Here is a 20,460-nt window from a genome sequence, read left to right as displayed (position 1 = left end):
TTTGATAGCTTACCACCTGAGCAGTTGTCCTCAGCATAGCATTCATGGGTTATTCACTTTTCCTAGCTTTGAAAACACTGTGATCTATTCTGAAAGATGGGCAAATTCTCCTGCCTTTAACTGTGCTGGTTGGCATCCAACAGACAGTCCTTGTGAAGAACCCGAGGCAAAAGACTTATTATCTTGCACAGATTTATCTATTTGCATGTGTTTTCTATTCTTGGGTCCTCTGTAAAACATTTAATTGTTATTTTACAAGAGAATCACTGGTTCATTTCTTGAGTGATGAATATTTGCATCACTTACAGAAAATTAAACCTCTGGTACTCTCCATTCTCTTCTGCATACACAGTAGTTTTTCTGTTCAGTGCTGCCATCACAGTACAGTCCTATTGAGGACAAGTGCAAATCCAAGTTTAAGGAAAGCTCTACTGTGAGAGGCAGCACCAATGGAAACAATTCAACTGAGGGAACAAGGATAAACAAATAGCCTAAAATACATACTTGTCCAGGCTACAGCCCATGCACAGGAAATGACAGCTCTGACACAATTTCCCTGTGTTTATGGAGATCAGCTGATTCCTCTCAACGTTGATTATTAAGATTTGTTAAAATTGGATCTAGTCCAGGCCCTTCTCTCTTCTTGGTAGTACATTTCTCATGCACACTGGTGAACTCTCAAAACAAAGATACTTCAACTATTAAATCTATTAGGATTATTCCCAAATAAGTAAAATTCTAGCTCTGGCTTCATTTTTATCTTAATTTTTGATATCCATTGGTAATTTTTCCTGGGATATTTATTTCTTGATGCCTGCCAGCACTTTGTTAGTTTTTTTTTTTAATTTTATTTTTTTATTGCATTTTAGGTTTGGGGGTACATGTGCAGAACATGCAAGATAGTTGCATAGGTACACACCTGGCAGTGTGATTTGCTGCCTTCCTCCCCTTCACCCACATCTGGCATTTCTCCCCCTGCTATCCCTCCCCAGCTCCCCCTCAACTGTCCCTCCCCTATTCCCCCCAATAGACCCCAGTGTGTAGTGCTCCCCTCCCTGTGTCCATGTGTTCTCATTGTTCATCACCTGCCTATGAGTGGCAACATGCGGTATTTCATTTTCTGATCTTGTGTCAGTTTGCTGAGAATGATATTCTCCAGATGTCCCTACAAAGGACACGAACTCATCATTTTTGATTGCTGCATAATATTCCATGGTGTATATGTGCCACATTTTCCCTGTCCAGTCTATCATTGATGGGCATTTGGGTTGGTTCCAGGTCTTTGCTATTGTAAACAGTGCTGCAATGAACATTTGTGTGCATGTGTCCTTATAGTAGAACGATTTATAGTCCTTTGGATATATACCCAGTAATGGGATTGCTGGGTCAAATGGAATTTCTATTTCTAGGTCCTTGAGGAATCGCCACACTGTCTTCCACAATGGTTGAACTAATTTACACTCCCACCAGCAGTGTAAAAGTGTTCCTATTTCTCCACATCCTCTCCAGCATCTGTTGTCTCCAGATTTTTTAATGATCGCCATTCTAACTGGCATGAGATGGTATCTCAATGTGGTTTTGATTTGCATCTCTCTAATGACCAGTGATGATGAGCATTTTTTCATGTTTGTTGGCCTCATATATGTCTTCTTTTGTAAAGTGTCTGTTCATATCCTTTGCCCATTTTTGAATGGGCTTGTTTGTTTTTTTCTTGTAAATCTGTTTGAGTTCTTTGTAAATTCTGGATATCAGCCCTTTGTCAGATGGGTAAACTGCAAAATTTTTTCCCATTCTGTTGGTTGCCAATTCACTCTAATGACGGTTTCTTTTGCCATGCAGAAGCTGTGGAGTTTGATTAGGGCCCATTTGTCTATTTTGGCTTTTGTTGCCAATGCTTTTGGTGTTTTGGTCATGAAGTCCTTGCCTACACCTATGTCCTGAGTGGTTTTGCCTAGATTTTCTCCTAGGATTTTTATGGTGCTGGGTCTTATGTTTAAGTCTTAATGCATGTGGAGTTAATTTTAGTGTAAGGTGTCAGGAAGGGGTCCAGTTTCTGCTTTCTGAACATGGGTAGCCACTTTCCCAACACCATTTATTAAACAGGGAATCCTTTCCCCATTGCTTGTTCTTGTCTGGTTTATCAAAGATTGTAGGGTTGTATATATGTTGTGTTGCCTCCGATGCCTCTGTTGTGTTCCATTGGTCTATATCTCTGTTTTGGTACCAGTACCATGCTGTTTTAATTATTGCAGCCTTGCAGTATAGTTTGAAGTCCGGTAATGTGATGCCTTCTGCTGTGTTCTTTTTGCTTAGAATTGTCTTGGCTATGCAGGCTCTCTTTTGGTTCCATATGAAGTTTAAGGTGGTTTTTTCCAGTTCTGTGAAGAAGGTCATTGGTAGCTTGATGGGGATAGCATTGATTCTGTAAATTACTTTGGGCAGTATGGCCATTTTCACAATGTGATTCTTCCTAACCATGAACATGGAATGTTTCTCCATCTGTTTGTGTCATCTCTGATTTCATTGAGCAGTGGTTTGTAGTTCTCCTTGAAGAGGTCCCTTACGTTCCTTGTGAGTTGTACTCCTAGGTATTTTATTGTCTTTGTAGCAATTGTGAATGGCAGTTCGTTCTTGATTTGGCTCTCTTTAAGTCTGTTATTGGTGTATAAGAATGCTTGTGATTTTTGCACATTGATTTTATATCCTGAGACTTTGCTGAAGTTGCTTATCAGTTTCAGGAGTTTTTGGGCTGAGACGATGGTGTCTTCTAGATATACTATCATGTCGTCTGCAAATAGAGACGATTTGGCTTCCTCCTTTCCTATTTGAATACCCTTTATTTCTTTTTCTTGCCTGATTGCTCTGGCCAGAACTTCCAGTACTATATTGAATAGGAGTGGTGAGAGAGGGCATCCTTGTCTAGTGCCAGATTTCAAAGGGAATGCTTCCAGTTTTTGCCCATTCAGTATGATATTGGCTGTTAGTTTGTCATAAATAGCTTTTATTATTTTGAGATATGTTCCATCAATACCGATTTTATTGAGGGTTTTTAGCATAAAGGGCTATTGAATTTTGTCAAAGGCCTTGTCTGCATCAATTGAGATAATCATGTGGTTTTTGTTTTTGGTTCTGTTTATGTGGTGAATTACAGAACCACAAGAAGTTTATAGACTTGCGTATGTTGAACCAGCCTTGCATCCCTGGGATGAACCTTTCTTGATCATGGTGGATAAGCTTTTTGATGTGCTGTTGCAATCAGCTTGCCAGTATTTTATTGAAGATTTTTGCGTCTATGTTCATCATGGATATTGGCCTAAAGTTTTCTTTTCTTGTTGAGTCTCTGCCGGGTTTTGGTATCAGGATGATGTTGATCTCATAAAATGATTTGGGAAGGATTCCCTCTTTTTGGATTATTTGGAATAGTTTCAGAAAGAATGGTAACAGTTCCTCTTTGTGGTGTTCTCTGTATTTCCTGGACTTGAATATTGGCCTGCCTTGCTGGGTTGGGGAAATTTTCCTGGATGATATCCTGAAGAGTATTTTCCAGCTTGGATTGAGTCTCTTCGTCACATTCAGGTACACCTATCAAACATAGATTAGGTCTCTTCACACAGTCCCACATTTTTTGGAGACTTTGTTCATTCCTTTTTGCCATTTTTTTTTCTAATCTTGCCTTCTCGTTTTATTTCATTGAGTTGATCTTTCATCTCTGATATCCTTTCTTCTGCTTGGTCAATTCGGCTGTTGAAACTTGTGCATGCTTCATGAAGTTCTCGTATTGTGTTTTTCAGCTCCATCAATTCATTCATATTCCTCGGTAAGTTGTCTATTCTTGTTTTCATTTCCTCAAATCTTTTTTCAAGGTTCTTAGTTTCTTTGCATTGAGTTAGAACATGTTCTTTTAGCTCATGGAAGTTTCTCATTACCCACCTTCTGAAGTCTGATTCTGTCATTTCATCACACTCATTCTCCGTCCAGCTTTGTTCCCTTGCTGGTGAGGAGTTGTGGTCCCGTGTAGGAGGCGATGTGTTCTGGTTTTGGGCGTTTCCTCCTTTTTGTGCTGGTTTCTTCCCATCTTTGTGGATTTATCCACCTGTCGTCTGAGTAGTTGCTGATTTTCCAATTTGGTCTCTGAGTGGATGTCCAGATTGGTGATGATGAAGTATTTCTGTTTCTTAGTTTTCCTTCTAACAGTCTGGCCCCTTTGCTGTAGGACTGCTGAGGTCCACTTCAGGCTCTTCTTGCCTGGGGAACACCTGTAGCAGCTGCAGAACAGTAAGGGTTGCTACCAGTTTCTTCTTCTGCTATCTTTGTTTCAGAATGATGCCCACCAAATGTCAGTCTGATCAGTCCTTTGTGAGGTGACTCTTTGGATATATGGGGGTCAGGGAGCTGCTTGAGGAGACAGTCTGTACTTTATAGGAGCTCAAATGCTGAGCTGTGAGCTCTGTTTTTCATTCAGGGCTGCTAGGCAGGTACATTTAAGTCTGCTGCAGCAGAACTCATAAAACCCCTTTTTTTCCTCAGGTGCTCTGTCCCCGGGAGTTAGGGCTTTATTTATGAGTATCCATTGCACTGTCCTGCCTAGCAAGGAGGCAGTCTAGTCACTGCCTGTCTGCAGAGGCTATGCTGAGCTGCTCTGGGCTCTGCCCTGCTGTTGTGGGCTCCACCATGCTGCCGTGGGCTCCACCCTGCTGCCATATGTAATTCCCTGTAGTCCTGTTTATATGGGTGTGGTTAGATCTGCCGTGGCGATGGTGTCCCGCCTCTGTAATGGCAGACTCTCTCTGTTATGTTGGGTTGCCTCAGCAATGGCAGACTATGTCAGCAATGGCAGAGTACCTCCGTAGAGGTGGAGTGCCTCGGTAATGGCGGACGCCCCTGCCCCACTGAGCTGCACCGTCCTGGGTTCAGGTGTGCTTGCTGTGAAACTCTCAACCCCGAGCGTTTCCAATTGCTCTTTTGTTTGTTTTTGTGGGTGTGGGACCTGCCGAACCTGATCACCTGGCTCCCTGCCTCAAAGCCCTTTTTTTTTTTAAGTTGAACGATTGACTGTCTCCCAGGTGTTCCAGTCACCTGCTGAAAGGGTGCTGGGATCTGTGTGATTTCTTGTACAGTGACCCACTGCACCGGCTGAAACAATGTTGCTGCCAGGACTCTCCTGGCCTGGCTTTCTGTTTAAGTCCCATTTAATCAGACGAATGTGCTAATCTGCCTTCCCAAATCTCCAATTGCCGGTTTAACAGGGCAACCAGACCAGTGTATTTTGTATGGAGTACTGCTGCGCTGCAGCGCCAGCCGAAACAGCCATGCCGGCTGAAACAGCCATGCTGGTGGCCCGTGGGGCTCCTATACCTGGGAATCTCCTGGTCTGTGGGCAATAAAGATCCATCTGGAAATGTGGTGTCCACTCACCCTCTGCGCCTTCACTGGGAGCTGCAATCCTGAGTTGCTCCTACAGCACCATCTTCCCAGCACTTTGAATTCAAGGAGGCTCAAACATGACTCCTTCTGGCTTCATTTTTATCTTAGTTTCTGATATGCATTGGTAATTTTTCCTGGGATATTTATTTGTTGATGCCTGCCAGCACTTTGAATTCAAGGAGGCTCAAACATGACTCCTTATCAATCAAACCTACCCTTTTTTCTTACGACAGCAAAGCGTTTGACTCCCCTCCACCTCTTTTCCCCCTCATGTTCATTTCATTGTCAAACACTCATTCCATATTGCATCCTGGCACCTCTCCTGTTGATCATCCCATGGCCATTCCCATAGCCACAATGGCAGTTCTTTGCAGTGCATCTCAAGGGCTACACCAGTGGTTCTGGTTCTCAGCCACTCTCTGAACTGCTGGTTATTGCCCTGTTCAATACAGCATATGCTGAACCTCCAGATCAATTGTCTTGACACATCCTATGACCAGGTTATTCCTACGTTTTCAAAACCTCAGGAGTTCCCTCATCCCTGTAGACCAAAGCCCAAAATCTTTGGTCTTGAACATAACACAGCCTTTGTACTGTGACCCAGCATAATTTTCTACTTACTACTCTCCTTCATGGATCCTGTAACTGTAGCCAGACTCCCTTTTGCAACAGATACACCAGAATTTTCCTCTCCTGTTACTGGTTTGTGTAGTTCTCTTTCTGGAACTAACCTAGGCCAAGTTCCATATGTTCAAATCCAAAGCACTTCTCCAGGTTCTGTTCTATTTTTGTCTTCTTCATGAATACACACTTTGTTCTTCAATTAAAACAGCAACTTCCTCCCTCCTCTGAAATCCTGCCAAATTTTTATCTCTACCTCTCCTATATCACATGCCACTGCTTTCTTCTTTTACAGGTAATTTCATACATGGATCATCCTTGTCCTAAGCTTTTTGAGGGCACAAATGGAAGGATATTCATCTTTGTGTATCTTAGGGTAATCAGAAAGAGCACATAATAAATTATACAGAGTAGGTGCCAAATAAATATCTATTAAATTAATATAGTGTGACATGTAAAGGCCCACAATGTCAGGAGAAACAGCAAAAGTGGCCGTCACTTCTAAATTTTTGAGGCTAATTTAATTTGAGCCCAGAGGTAGTAGCTCATTTTTATTTTTTCTTCTCTTTGATAAAGTGTTTCCATCTTTCCAGCCTGACAAAGTGGTATTGTCACCAATGTTGGCAAAATGCAATGACTAGACATGTAATATATTAACTAGTACACCACTTTGAACAATCGCAAAAGGTAGTATCAAAATATTACAGTATTAACATTAGTCTACATAATGCCAGGGCCCTACCATTAATCATAATAATCAATACATTCTCAAATGAGTTACTTTCACATGGATAATGACTTTGGAGATTTATTATTTTGCTAGATACTCTGTAAAATGTCTTTACATAAAAACAAAGGGCTGCAGAATCAGAATAGTGGTAGATAGTGCCATGGTAGTAGAAAAGGTAGAAGTAGTTTATGAATAAGCTACCCTTACTTCTTGCATTTTTCCTCTGTTACCAGTGGTAAAGTAAGTTGTATATAAGTGCATATGTGTATACTACTTTAGAAAATATTCATCAAAACAAGTAAGGGAACTAAATCTTCTTGTAAAAAATGCCCCACCCAGCCAAAAACCTAGAAACTAAAAATAACCACCCAATACTCAGGAGTAGTTAGAGGCAGCAGAGGTGTAGGAAGAAGCCAGCAACCAGCAGCAGAGAGGCTAGAGCAGGCTAGCAGAAGTAATTTTGCTTCAAGAGGAACAAAGATCACTTAACTATGGATAGACACGTGTGTTTCCAGAGCAGAGTTCTTTCAACTTGCTGAAAGAGTTCCCTGACATGACCTGCTCCCACATTTCACAGCCATGTGGTCCAAATTTCTTGGCAGAATGTGTCGTCAGTGGCCTGCTGCCCACTGCCCTGGCAGAGCCCTCTCCCACAAACATAATGGGAGCTCTTTCCAGGAGTTTAGAAGCCCAAATATGCATCGTGGTTTTGACGTCTCATTTTCCCTAGTAAGAAAAGCCTGCAGAGCTGCAAGTCGATCTAACACTGCTTTTTCTCTGTCTGACCATGTGCTGTTAACCAGAGGTTCTTTACCTGAGGTCAGTGAATATTCAAACCAGTGGATATAATTTTCTGTTATCCATGTGCATGTATTTTCCTGAAGGGATGATTTATTCTTCTCCTCATTCTTAAAAAGATCTATTTTCTTAAAGAGCCACTGTAATACTAATTGTAAACTCTTGCAAAATGATGTGAGTTCCTTGAGGACAAGAGCCTGTCCTTATAAATTTTGATATCTTCATGGAACCTCTGTCAATCTTGACTGAATGAATGGCTAATGGTGCCCCATTAGATGGGCAACAGAGATGATTGTGTTTGTCTGTTCTCACACCGCTGTGAAGAAACACCCGAGACTGGATAATTCATGAAGGAAAGAGGTTAAATTGACTCAGTTCTGCATTGCTGGGGAGGCCTCAGGAAACTTACAATCATGGTCAAAGGCAAAGGAGAGGCAGGCACCTTCTTCACAGGGCAGCAGGACAGAGAAAGTGCAAGCAGGAGAAATCACAGGGGCTTATATAACCATCAGATTTTGTGAAACTCACTATTACCAGAAGAGCATCGGGGAACCTGCCCTCATGATCCAATTACCTCCACCCAGTCCCACTCTTGACTGGATTGGTGATTACAGGGAATACAATTCAAGATGAGATTTTGGGTGGGTACATAGCCAAACCATATCAATGATAAAATACTGATTTTACCTCGATAGCCTGTTGTTTAACTTAAAAAATAAAGATACCTAGGAAACATTTTTTCATAATGTCCTCTGTTAGAATAACTTGTTGCTTAAAATTAGTGCCTTGCACACTCTCTTATTTCCTTAATCATTTTGCAGAGGGGGGATTAGTAGATTTATTTCATTAATGAGGATGCTAGGGCTGAGATAAGTCATGTGACTTGCTGAGCATCAAACAGCATGATAGCACACTTGGGACTTACATCCAAGTCTTTGTTCTCCAAGTTTTGTACCTTGTCCCACTTATCCAAGGACTGGAAAGCCAGGTTAGTTTAGTAGGTAAAGCCCTATAAACATGGCTTGGTCTAATCCTGGCTCTAGCACTTCCTGTATGACATTGGACAAGTTCCTAACCTCTGTAAGCCTGCATTTCCATTTATAAAATAGAGACAATAAGTGACTCTACTTATAAGGTGATTGCAAATGTTTAAATAAGATAGTGTGGGCCAGGTGCGGTGGCTCAAGCCTGTAATCCCAACACTTTGGGAGGCTGAGGCGGGTGGATGACGAGGTCAAAAGATCAAGACCATCCAGGTCAACATGGTGAAACCCCGTCTCTACTGAAAATACAAAAAATTAGCTGGGCAGGGTGGTGCATGCCTGTAATCCCAGCTACTCAGGAGGCTGAGGCAGGAGAATTGCCTGAACCCAGGAGGCGGAGGCTGCCGTGAGCCGAGATCGCGCCATTGCACTCCAGCCTGGATAACGAGAGCAAAACTCCATCTCAAAAATAAATAAATAAATAAATAAAAATAAGATAGTTGTTACAAGTAAATATTCAACAAATGTTAGCTATTATCATCTCATGGTACATTCATTTGTAAACAAAAAATGCCTGTGAACATAGATTTTGTCTTGTTTTCTGGAATGCTTATTAGCAATAGGTTGAATTTTGATTTATGTGAATATAATTTTTTTCTCCTAAAATGTGATATTTGTGATAAATGCAATGGTTTCCAAATAGTTGTGTTATTGACTGACAGATACAACTATCATACAGTAAATTTAATTGCTTGGTCTTATACACTTATTCATTACATAATGACAGGAATATATTGAACAAATGAGTCATTAGGCAATTTCATTCTTGTGGCAACATCACTGAGTATACTTATACAAGCCTAGATTGCATAGTGTACTACACACCTGTGTTACATGGTATTATGTAGGTCCTGGACTACAAACTTGTACAGCATGTTATTGTACTTAATATGGTAGGCAATTGTAACACAATGGTATTTGTATATCTAAACATAGAAAAGGAACAGTAAAAATGCAGTATAACCTGCCTTTCCAGTCCTTGGATAAGTGGTATAAGATATAAGACTTGGAGAAGACAGGCCAGGCATGGTGGCTCACACCTCTAATCCCAGCACTTTGGGAGGCCAAGGCGGGTGGATCGCTTGAGGTCAGGAGCTTGAGACCAGCCTGGCCAACATGATGAAACCCCTTCTCTATTAAAAATACAAAAATTAGCTGGGCATGTTGGCACACACCTATAATCCCAGCTACTCAGGAGGCTGAGGCAGGAGAATCTCTTGAACCCAGGAGGTGTAAGTTGCCATGAGCCAAGGTTGTGTCATTGCACTCCAGCCTGGGCGACAAAAGTGAAACTCATCTAAAAAAAACAGTCTTGGAGAAGATAAGATATGATGGGGCTGTCTGTAAAGGACACTTACCATGAATGAGCTTGCACAGGTAGAAGTTCTCTGGGTAAATCAGTGCGTGAGTGACCAGTGAATATGATGCCTAGGACATTACTGAGGGCGTAGAATTTTTAAACACTGTACACTTTGGCTATACTAAATTTATTAAAAATATTTTTCTTCTTTATTCAGTAATAAATTAATATTCACTCACTGTAACTTTTTTACTTTATAAACTTTTAAATGTTTAAAATCTTTTTGAGTGTTTTGTATTGCCACTGAGTCCAGCTCCACTAGTGTACAGAAATGTCCTAGGCATCACCTTCACTTATCTCTCACTTACTCACTTACCCAAGGAACTTCAACCCATGCAAGCTGCATTCAGTGAGTGTGTGAGTGTGTAACGACACTTAGCTTAAAGCACAGACACATCGTACAGCTGTACAAAAGCATTTTCTTTATATCCTTATTCTATAAGCTTTTTTCTAATTTTCTACTTTATGTTTTACTTTTTAAACTTTTTAAAAGCTAAGACACAAATACATACATTTGCCCAGGCCTACACATGATCAGGATAATCAGTATCACCACTGCCTTCTACCTCTATATCTTATCCCACTAGATGGTTTTCAGGGGCAATAACCACGGAGCTGTCATCTCCTTTGAGAACAATGCCTTCTTCTGGAATACCTCCTGAAGGAGCTGCCTGAGGCTGTTTAATAGTTAACTTTTTTATCTTAATGATAAGAAGTATGGTATAGTAAATACATAATCCAGTAACACAGTCATTTATTATCAAGTATTGTGTATTGTAAGTCATCGTGCTATACTTTTATACAACTTGCAGTACGGTAGGTTTGTTTAAACCGATCGCATGCCTCACCACAGGTAAAGCCTCTGCCTTTTCCTGGAGTTCTCTGGAGTACCAAAGGAAGTAAAAATGCCAGAGCAGTGGCAGCCTCCCAAAGGTGGCTGAAATCAGTGGACTGGCAGGGCTGCTGTGCTCTTGGCACCTGGCTTTATCCCAATGCTGCATGAGTGACAGAGCCTGCCCTGCAGCAGTGTACTCTGTCCCCCATTAGCAGTCATCCCATTAGCAGTGGAGGTGGTAAGAGTCCATATTTACAAAGAGGTGAGACTTACCTTCCTAAATAAGCAATAGCTATTTATTTACTTGAATACAAATGCAGGAAGGTGAAGGGGTGAGGGCAGAGGACTTTGGAACTTTTCAGACAAAAAAACCTGATGCTCCTACCACTAAAATGTGAAGGACTTACAAAGTCAGTAGGGAGTTCTCTGAAATTGGAGTTACAAATAAATGTTTCAGGACTGATTAGGATCTTCTGATTCATAAGCCTGTTGGAATCACTCTACTCTTCAGTTAAATGTGTAGGTACTCTGTTAATTGAGTAATGTAGACTATTAATGCCCACCCGTAACTAAAATACGATTTTCCAAATGTATTTGCTCAATATTACTTTACATGTTGTTTTAGTAATGTTTTTAAGTGATCAAGAAACAGCAAGTTACTTAATTGTGTGAAGAAACAGTTTAGCTTTCCAAATGTCTGCAGTGACAAAATTGGAGAATACAAAGGAAATTGGAAATCCTGTCCCTAGTGTGTTTAAGTCAGGCTGTTTGTGGAAAGACAGGGCTTCTGAAATACTGGCATTCCAAGGAGCAGCGATATTATTCAGAGATTCTGGGCACTGATGGTGCTTTTTTTCTTCAAAAGAAACTGTGGTCCTGATGCCCTTCAATTTGGTTCAAGAACCTGATGAGCCTGATAATTAGAAATATTAATTTAAATAGAAATGCCAGTTTGTTTGGTGTTTGCTGAAATGGTAACATAAGCCTGAATATAAATGCACTGTGTTGTAGCAAGAATTCAGCTTCATTCTCAACTTTGGTAGGGGGCTCCTCCCTGCCCAAAGATTGTCACTGGGAGAGCAGCCGCCTCATAGGAACCAATATGTGAGGAACAATCACACAAGGATGTGCTGCGTCTGCTCCTTCTCTGGGTTACCACTTCCTGTGGGCTCCGCCGCCTGAAATGAATAAACTGGGATTTGAGGAAGGTAAACGTCTGATCTCTGCTCACCAGTTGGTAACCCAGCTGCAATGTGCATTTCTTATATAAATGGGTAAAGTGAAATTTTCAAATGCTTAACTGTGCTAGTTCATCTTAAGCCCTGTAAATACCTTTTGGTTTTCATTGTAGTTGTCCTAGACCTACGTCGTTTGGTGGAAGCTAGAGTAAGTCCATTCAAAGCCATGAACAAACTATATTTGGCGAGGCTGTGAAAAACTGATAAACTAGCTTCACCAAACATGACTCGTAATTACTTGTTGTATAAGTAACTATATATACTCTTAATCCCGTGAAGGTAGGGACCATGGCTATCATGTTCCTGGGAGAATCCTCAGAACTTAGCAGTATTATTTATTCATTTGACTGTTAATGGAGTTTTTAAAATAGCACCTTCCAACATATCCTTCCATGAGACTTTTCTTACAGAGATAACTAATAATTAATATGTAAATGATTGTTTTATAGGATTGTAACTATTACAATATGGCTTTCCTTGGACTCTTCTCTCTGCTGTTGCTGCAAAGTATGGCTGTAGGGGCCACTCTCCCTGATGAAGCCATTGCTGACTTGTCAGTGAATATGTATAATCGTCTTAGAGCCACTGGTGAAGATGAAAACATTCTCTTCTCTCCATTGAGTATTGCTCTTGCAATGGGAATGATGGAACTTGGGGCCCAAGGGTCTACCCAGAAAGAAATCCGCCACTCAATGGGCTATGACAGCCTGAAAAATGGTAAGTGTGATCAGGTTTGATTTCTCAAGACTTTTGAATGTGACTTTGACTAGTTATGTTGTCTTCTTATTCCAGACGCAGCAATATTTACATAGGGTAAATGATAGTCTCATGGAAATTGTATGGCTAGAAGGATTAGGAAGCCCAAGAAATGTGTTAATTCCTGGCTGCATTTCTGGCTGAGTGAATCTAAAGAAATTACGTCTTCTAAAAATTATTATGATTTACCTCAATTCATTGTAATTTTAAAAAGCAAACATTATTCTGGAGTTTTCAGTCTAGAGGGAAAGGAACATATCACACAAATAAATGAAAAATTACAAATGTGATGAGTGCTACACAGAAAGGCAGCGTGGTTCACTAAGAATATCAGAAAGTTTTGCTTAAAATCAACTGTATCTTCCTTGTTTAAATAGCATCCAAGAATTTTTTTGAGGTGCTATCTTATTATAGCAATTCTGTGTATTGGGGGACATTTCTAGCCAAATGGTATTTTGTAATCACTTTGACATAATGTTTGATTTCTATTTAAATGCTTTAATATACATGTGAATTTGCTCATTCAAAAATTAAAATAATTTCTAATGGCTTTTCTAGTTTTAAAATTAAAAGGTATACTGAGTAAAAAGGATGATCTTGATTTTTTAACTAGATCCTTTTTTCTAATAAGGTAAAAGAAGTCTAATCAAAATAACCTAGTAATTTGAAATAAAGCAATTGAAACAATCTCTATAGATTGTACCAAAATAACAACAAAATAAAAAAATAATATCAGTCCATGATATTAACTTGCAAAAAGATAATTTGAACATCTAGAAATAGTATAAGTATTGGACCATATGTGGGGGGAAAGCCTGGCACTTTTCCCCTGGGTGCCTGTTCCGTTAACCTCCCTTGCTGTATTTTAATGTTCCTCCACTTTCCTTGACCTTTTACCAGTTTGTTCTGCAAATATACTTGTCCTTTCTCATCTTGCAGGTGAAGAATTTTCTCTCTTAAAGGAGTTTTCTAACATGGCAACAGCTAAAGAGAGCCAGTATGTGATGAAAATTGCCAATTCCCTCTTTGTGCAAAATGGATTTCATGTCAATGAGGAGTTTTTGCAAATGATGAAAAAATATTTTAATGCAGAAGTAAATCATGTGGACTTCAGTCAAAATGTAGCTGTGGCCAACCACATCAATAAGTGGGTGGAGAATAATACAAATAGTACGTCACCTGGTTCCTTTCTTCCTCTAATAGCTTAGTTTTAACTGTCTTTAACTTCCGAAAGTATTTGCCCCCTTGCTTCTTTTGCATTTTGAATGTTAGAGACCATTTGGTTGGGTATCTAATAATTATTTTGTATAGATTATGGGGGTCTATTTGAGAAACATTGTTATGAATGAACATTTGAGAACTAAGTTAAATCTTTTGGCATGTATAGAATTTGGGAGTGATAATCTGCAGTCTGAACTCTCTGACTGATAGGTTTCCCCTGTAATCCTAACCACTTTATGGAGTTTTGCTTGTCCTATTTAATAAATTAGTTACTGGATAGAATGCCAGTTGGCTCTTAACATTGTGATTAAAATAGAGTAAGAAAGAGTTAAAAATCAGAGTTTATCGATGTTTGCTGGCTTTTGAATCAAAGACCTTCATTGGTAATTAAAAAAAAAGTATATGATTAATTTTCAAAAGAGCAGCTTATTTCAAGCCCCCCAAAATGGAGAGGAATTAGAATGAGATGCATTCATTCTAAATTTCATTGCTATTTCATTTTTCTAAAATGTATTTAGGGTTCCCAAATGTTTCATATTTTAGCATTTTATTTTCCAATTTTACCAGCAAAATATTGAAATCATAGTATAAAAACTGACACTAAATTAAAAGTACATTTTTAAAGCTGTTCATTAAATGAAGTTTATTTTCAAATCTATGCAAATAATGTTAATCTTAAACTTTACATTGGAACAACAACAAATGTATCCCTGAACAGATACTCAATATTCCGTAATCTCCAAGATGCAGACACCTTTTATCTTAAGAAGTGCTATGATTAATCAAATGAGAGAATACAGAGCAAATTTTCATCTTATGTTTTTATCTGTGAGATTAACATGTATGATAAAAGAAACTTAAATTTAGGCTTTTAATATTCAAAGAATAAATTAAGGGTGATGATCCATATGAAGTAGATTCAATTATTAAAACGTGTTTGTTTTCAAACTCCTTTTGACACTTGTAGCAAACAGCAAAGATCCAATATCTTTTCAAATAGATTTGGAAAGGAGTATTTCAGATGATAGACACCAATGAATGATGTAAACTGGCTTTCATGTATCTGTTTTCACCTACCCAAGAGCAGATGATATATTGGCAGAATGATGTCCAGTATACACAGGGAAGAATTTGAAATCGATAACATTTAATCGTGTACCTTGTTCAAGAATAAACTTAGGGCTGGGCGTGGTAGCTCAATGCCTGTAATCCCAGCACTCTGGGAGGCTAAGGTGGGCGGGATCACTTGAGGCTGGGAGTTCCTGACCAGCCTGCCTGACATGGTGAGACATGGTCTCTTCTGAAAATACAAAAATTAGCAGACCTATAATCACAGCTATTCAGGAGGCTGAGGCATGAAAATCACTTGAACCCAGGAGGCAGAGTTTGCAGTGAGCAGAGAACGTACCACTGCACTACAGCCTGGATGGCGAGACTGTTTCTCAAAAAAAAAAAAAGAATAAATTTAGAAGCATTTATTGAGTGCTTATTCTGTGTTAAGAGTTTTACATGCATCATTGCAACTAGAAAGAGATTAAGTCTAAGTTACATTGCATGTGGTTCTGTAGTTTGTGTATCAAGATGCTACTAGTATTATTTCAGGTAATATGGGTTTTTTGAATGCCCTTAATTGCTAAATGTGTGTGTGTGTGTGTGTGTGTGTGTGTGTGTGTGTGTGTGTAAAACTCTTTTCCCTTTGAAAGTAAGAGACTTTTTATTTTCATTATAAACTTGGTGTACAGTTTCTCTGGACCACTCTGTCAGATGGTGGTTTGAAAATCTTGTGGTTACCTTTCATCTTCCAGTTTAACATGAATTTTTAATCTGTTCATTTTTTCTAAAATAGATCTGTTGAAAGATTTGGTATCCCCAAGGGATTTTGATGCTGCCACTCATCTGGCCCTCATCAATGCTGTCTATTTCAAGGGGAACTGGAAGTCACAGTTTAGGCCTGAAAATACTAGAACGTTTTCTTTCACTAAAGATGATGAAAGTGAAGTCCAAATTCCGATGATGTATCAACAAGGAGAATTTTACTATGGTAAGCCATTTTTTCTTTTTTCTCTTCTTGTAGTATATCAACACATTTCTGAGAAAAACATGAAGTATTTATTCATTACTCAAACTCCTTGTCAATATAATTTGGGCTACAATTCAGTTTCCTTGGCTCCATTTTAAAAACTCTCTAACTTCTGAGTTAATATTATATTCATTGATGGGTTCCAATGTATTTTCAAATGTATAAGTTGATCACACCCATAGAGTTGCTTTATTCATCTTAAAATACCTGACATAGTGTGAGGATGTTCTCATTTACTCCAAAAAGTCATTTGCTTTAGGATGGGTCTTCGTGAACCACATGCTCCACCAAGCACTTGATTTGGGCTCTGTACTACTTTTTAAATTACAAACATTCTTCTCATACAAGAATTTTAAAAAATAATTTTAGACTTGTGTATGTATGGCCAAACATAATTGTTTGTTTATATTTTAATTTATTGAGAGCCTATAATTTTTAATATAATTCAGTCTCCTTGGCATAATTTTCTAAGATGTTTTATTGGACTCTTCAGAACTTTAGGGTACTAGTCCTTCTTATCCACTACATTGACTTGTAATAATTTGTTAGTCATAATCAGAAAGGTAATTTTTAGCCAAGCATATGTTATAACTAGTAGTTTTATTCTGTTTAAAAGCATATTACAGGACAGGTGCGATGGCTCATACCTGTAATCCCAGTACTTTGGAGATGGAGGCAAGAGGATTGCTTGAAGGCAGGATTGAGTCTAGCGTGGGCAACACAACAAGACCCTGTCACTACAAAAAATACATAGGCTTTTAATTAGCTAGGCATGATGGTACTATGGTCCTAGCTACTTGGGAGGATGAGGGAGGAAGATCGCTTGAGCCCAGGAGTTCGAGGCTGCAATGAGCTATGATCCTGCTACTGCACTCCAGCCTAGGTGGCCGAGCAAGACCCTGTCTCTACAACTATATATATATAGGTTTTATGTGTAGATAAAACTATATATACCATATATATAAATAGTTCATTTTGGCACTATATATACATGTGTGTTAATTTGGCTAATTTGGCTACATTCATAGAGAACAAAGCCAATTACCTCATTTACCTAATTACTGAATTTCGATATATCAATTTTCACAAATATAATAGCTAAATATTATAGAATCTTTGATTTCATTTTGACTCTGAAAACTTTGCTTTAAAACATGCAGTTTTTATTATAATAAAGTGCCAGGTATCAGAGGGTCAAATTTTCTCTTCTTAGAAATCAGGTGAATATTGATCAATGTGCTTTACATCCAACTTAGAGCCAGGGCTTTATTTTTGTAACCAGGACTTTTCGTTGTTTCTAATGCTACACTTTAGCTGTAGTGAATAATCTCATTTAAAAACAAAAAGCAGGTCTCGAATGCATGTTATTACAGATGTGAAATAATTCTGAGGATTCTAAAATAAAATAAATTATACAGGGCTATGAATTCATTTGAATTTTAGGACCTGTGTTCAAATAAACCTGCTTTTTAGCAGATGCCTTAATTTCTTTGTATTCTATACACTATTTGGTAGGAAACATATATAACAGATTTAAATCTTTTTATTTTTATTTTTTCCTTTTTTTATATTTTATTTCAATAGTTTTGGGTGAACATGTGGTTTTCAGTTACATGGAAAAATTCTTTAGTGGTGATTTCTGAGATTTTGGTGCACCTGTACCTGAGCAGTGTACACGGTACCAAATAATGTGGTCTTTCATCCCTCACTCCCCAGCTTTTTTTTTAAAGCTTTGATATGAGTCTTTTATGGCCTTTCTTTCCTTTTTAGGGGAATTTAGTGATGGCTCCAATGAAGCTGGTGGTATCTACCAAGTCCTAGAAATACCATATGAAGGAGATGAAATAGGCATGATGCTGGTGCTGTCCCGACAGGAAGTTCCTCTTGCTACTCTGGAGCCATTAGTCAAAGCACAGCTGATTGAAGAATGGGCAAACTCTGTGAAGAAGCAAAAGGTAGAAGTGTACTTGCCCAGGTGAGAGGCTCCTGTGTCACCCCTCCCACAGCATGGACAATGGGCTATCAATGAAAATCTGACCTAGAAAAACTCTTGGAACTGCTTTCAAATTGTAATTCTTGTACTACTCTCCTCTTGTTCCTGTTCTTCTTCCCTTCCTTCTCCTTCTCTTTCTCCTTCTTCTTTGATTTTCTCTTTTTAGTATTCTTTCAGATTCATTTCTTTCATACTCATGTAGTCCTTCCTATAGACACATGCTCACTTATTGGTTCATTCAGTGCTATTCATCAAGACCTAGTCTCAGAAATAATTCAATGTTCTCGTCTTTGTCTTAGAAAATTTATCTATCTTTTTACTCTGAATATCATTTGCATTGACAGTCTTCTGTATTTCATTAATACTTAATCATTAAGGATGATTTAATCCTTAAGGATGATTATAACTGAAGAGGAAACCATCTCTGACATTGCTAGAAGACCTGCAAACAAGTCACTGTGTTAGGTACTGAGATGCAACCATAAATTAGCAGGAAGATGCAACTCTGCTCAAAATTCTCCCTGTGGCTGAAAGAATAAGATGTACACAATGCCTTTAATGTCCTGAATGCCATTCCCTTCTCAACCCCATCTCTGGTCACTTGCCACATCAAGCGTGTTGTAGTGGGTTCTATCCATGTACTTGTGGTTATGCCACATACATCATGCTATTTTCATGTCTCTGAGTCTCCATTTATGTTCTTGCATTTGCCTAAAATGCCCTCCTCATATTTCTTTCCCAAGGTAGTGTTACTTAGCCTTCAAGGTATACCTCTAGAACCAGTTCTTCTCGGAAGCCTCCCATTAACTAACAAGGAGCAAGTGACCCTGACTTTTGCTTCACTTATACACCTTTCTGTTATTACTTGTTACCATGTCATAATAACATTATGTTTTTGTACAGCTAGTTTTCTTCAGTTTTTCTAGGGTAGAACCAGTTATCTTTCTTATAAAAAGAACATATTAAGTGTTTGCAAAATGAAACTGAACTGAAAATGTGTATTCTATCCCTGAATACCTTAAAACTTAGTAGGAAAGCTAGGCCAGTAAACTGGTAGAACATGTTTATTAACATACTATATAAATTTTACTCTAGAAAACAAGACATATCAATAAAACCAGATTAAATATATATGTATATAGGTATGTAGAAGTACAGTTAAAACTCATTCCATATTAAGAAAATTGTTCAAATATGATTAATTAAACTGGGAGCATTAAAGTGGTAAATATTAATATTAAAGATGAATTACTAATAACTGATTAACCCATTCGTATTTATTCTAATTTTAGGAATTATCATTTAAGGGTTATATTTTATGTAAATATCAATGTTTCTAAACACTTAGCTGATAGTTTGCTTATGTTGGTGAAGGAGATCTATTTGGAACTGCAGAATTTTTGCCTGTAAAATTGTGTTTTATAATATATTCATAATATGTAATATTGTCATAATTTATTATGTCATATATATTCATAATATATAACCATAAATAATATGTTGCCATATATTTTCTTTTTTAAAATTTTTATTTTAAGTTCTAGGTTAAATGTGCAGGATGTACAGGTTTGTTACATAGGTAAACATGTGCCATGGTGGTTTGCTGCACCTGTCAACTCATTACCTAAGTATTAAGCCTTGCATCCACTAGCTATTTATCCCATTGTGCTCCCTCCCCTCAACCCCCGGCAGGCCCCAGTGTGTGTTGTTCCCTTCCCTGTGTCCTTTCATTCTCACTGTTCAGCTCCCACTTATAATGAGAACATGCAGTGTTTGGTTTTCTGTTCCTGTGTTAGTTTGCTGAGGATAATAGCTCCCAGCTCCATCTATGTCCTTGCAAATGACCTGATCTCGTTTCTTTTTATGGCTGCATAGTATTCCATGGTATATATGTACAATATTTTCTTTATCTGGTGTGTAATTTATGGGCATTTGGACTGATTCCATGTCTTTGATATTGTGAATACTGCTCCACTGGACATATGCGTGCTTGTGTCTTTATAATAGAATGATTCCTTTGGTTGTATACCCAGTAATGGGATTGCTGGGTCAAATGGTGTTTCTGGTTTTAGGTCTTTGAGAAATCTCCACCCTCTCTTCCACAATGGTTGAACTAATTTACATACCATCAACAGTGTAAAAGGGTTTCTATTTCTTCACAGCCTTGCCAACATCTGCTGTTTCTTGACTTTTTAATAATCGCCATTCTGACTGGCGTGAGATGGTATCTCACTGTGGTTTTGATTTGCATTTCTCAGATGATCAGTGATGTTGAGCTTCTTTTTATGTTTGTTGGCCACATAAATGTCTTATTTTGAGAAGTGTCTGTTCATGTCTTTTTGCCTACTTTTTAATGGGATT

At 38.5% G+C, this 20,460-nt stretch overlaps 1 protein-coding gene across 3 annotated transcripts in view; it reads left to right on the top strand.

Moving 5' to 3' along the window:
- SERPINI1 (serpin family I member 1) overlaps positions 1-20,460 on the top strand; it is an 85,542-nt gene that overhangs the window by 44,160 nt on the left and 20,922 nt on the right. For all 3 annotated transcript variants that reach the window (XM_008983513.5, XM_002759410.6, XM_008983514.5), the window contains exons 2-5: positions 12,499-12,766; positions 13,745-13,975; positions 15,873-16,067; positions 17,877-18,081. In XM_008983513.5, coding sequence (XP_008981761.2) covers positions 12,517-12,766; positions 13,745-13,975; positions 15,873-16,067; positions 17,877-18,081 — 881 coding nt within the window. In that variant the 5' untranslated portion in view covers positions 12,499-12,516. The remainder of the gene's footprint in view (positions 1-12,498; positions 12,767-13,744; positions 13,976-15,872; positions 16,068-17,876; positions 18,082-20,460) is intronic.

The sequence above is a fragment of the Callithrix jacchus genome, chromosome 17 (genome assembly GCF_049354715.1).
Source record: "Callithrix jacchus isolate 240 chromosome 17, calJac240_pri, whole genome shotgun sequence".
NCBI classification, from domain to species: domain Eukaryota; kingdom Metazoa; phylum Chordata; class Mammalia; order Primates; family Cebidae; genus Callithrix; species Callithrix jacchus.
The sequence above is the reverse complement of the archived record's forward strand: the minus strand, read 5'-3'. Positions and strand labels throughout refer to the sequence as shown.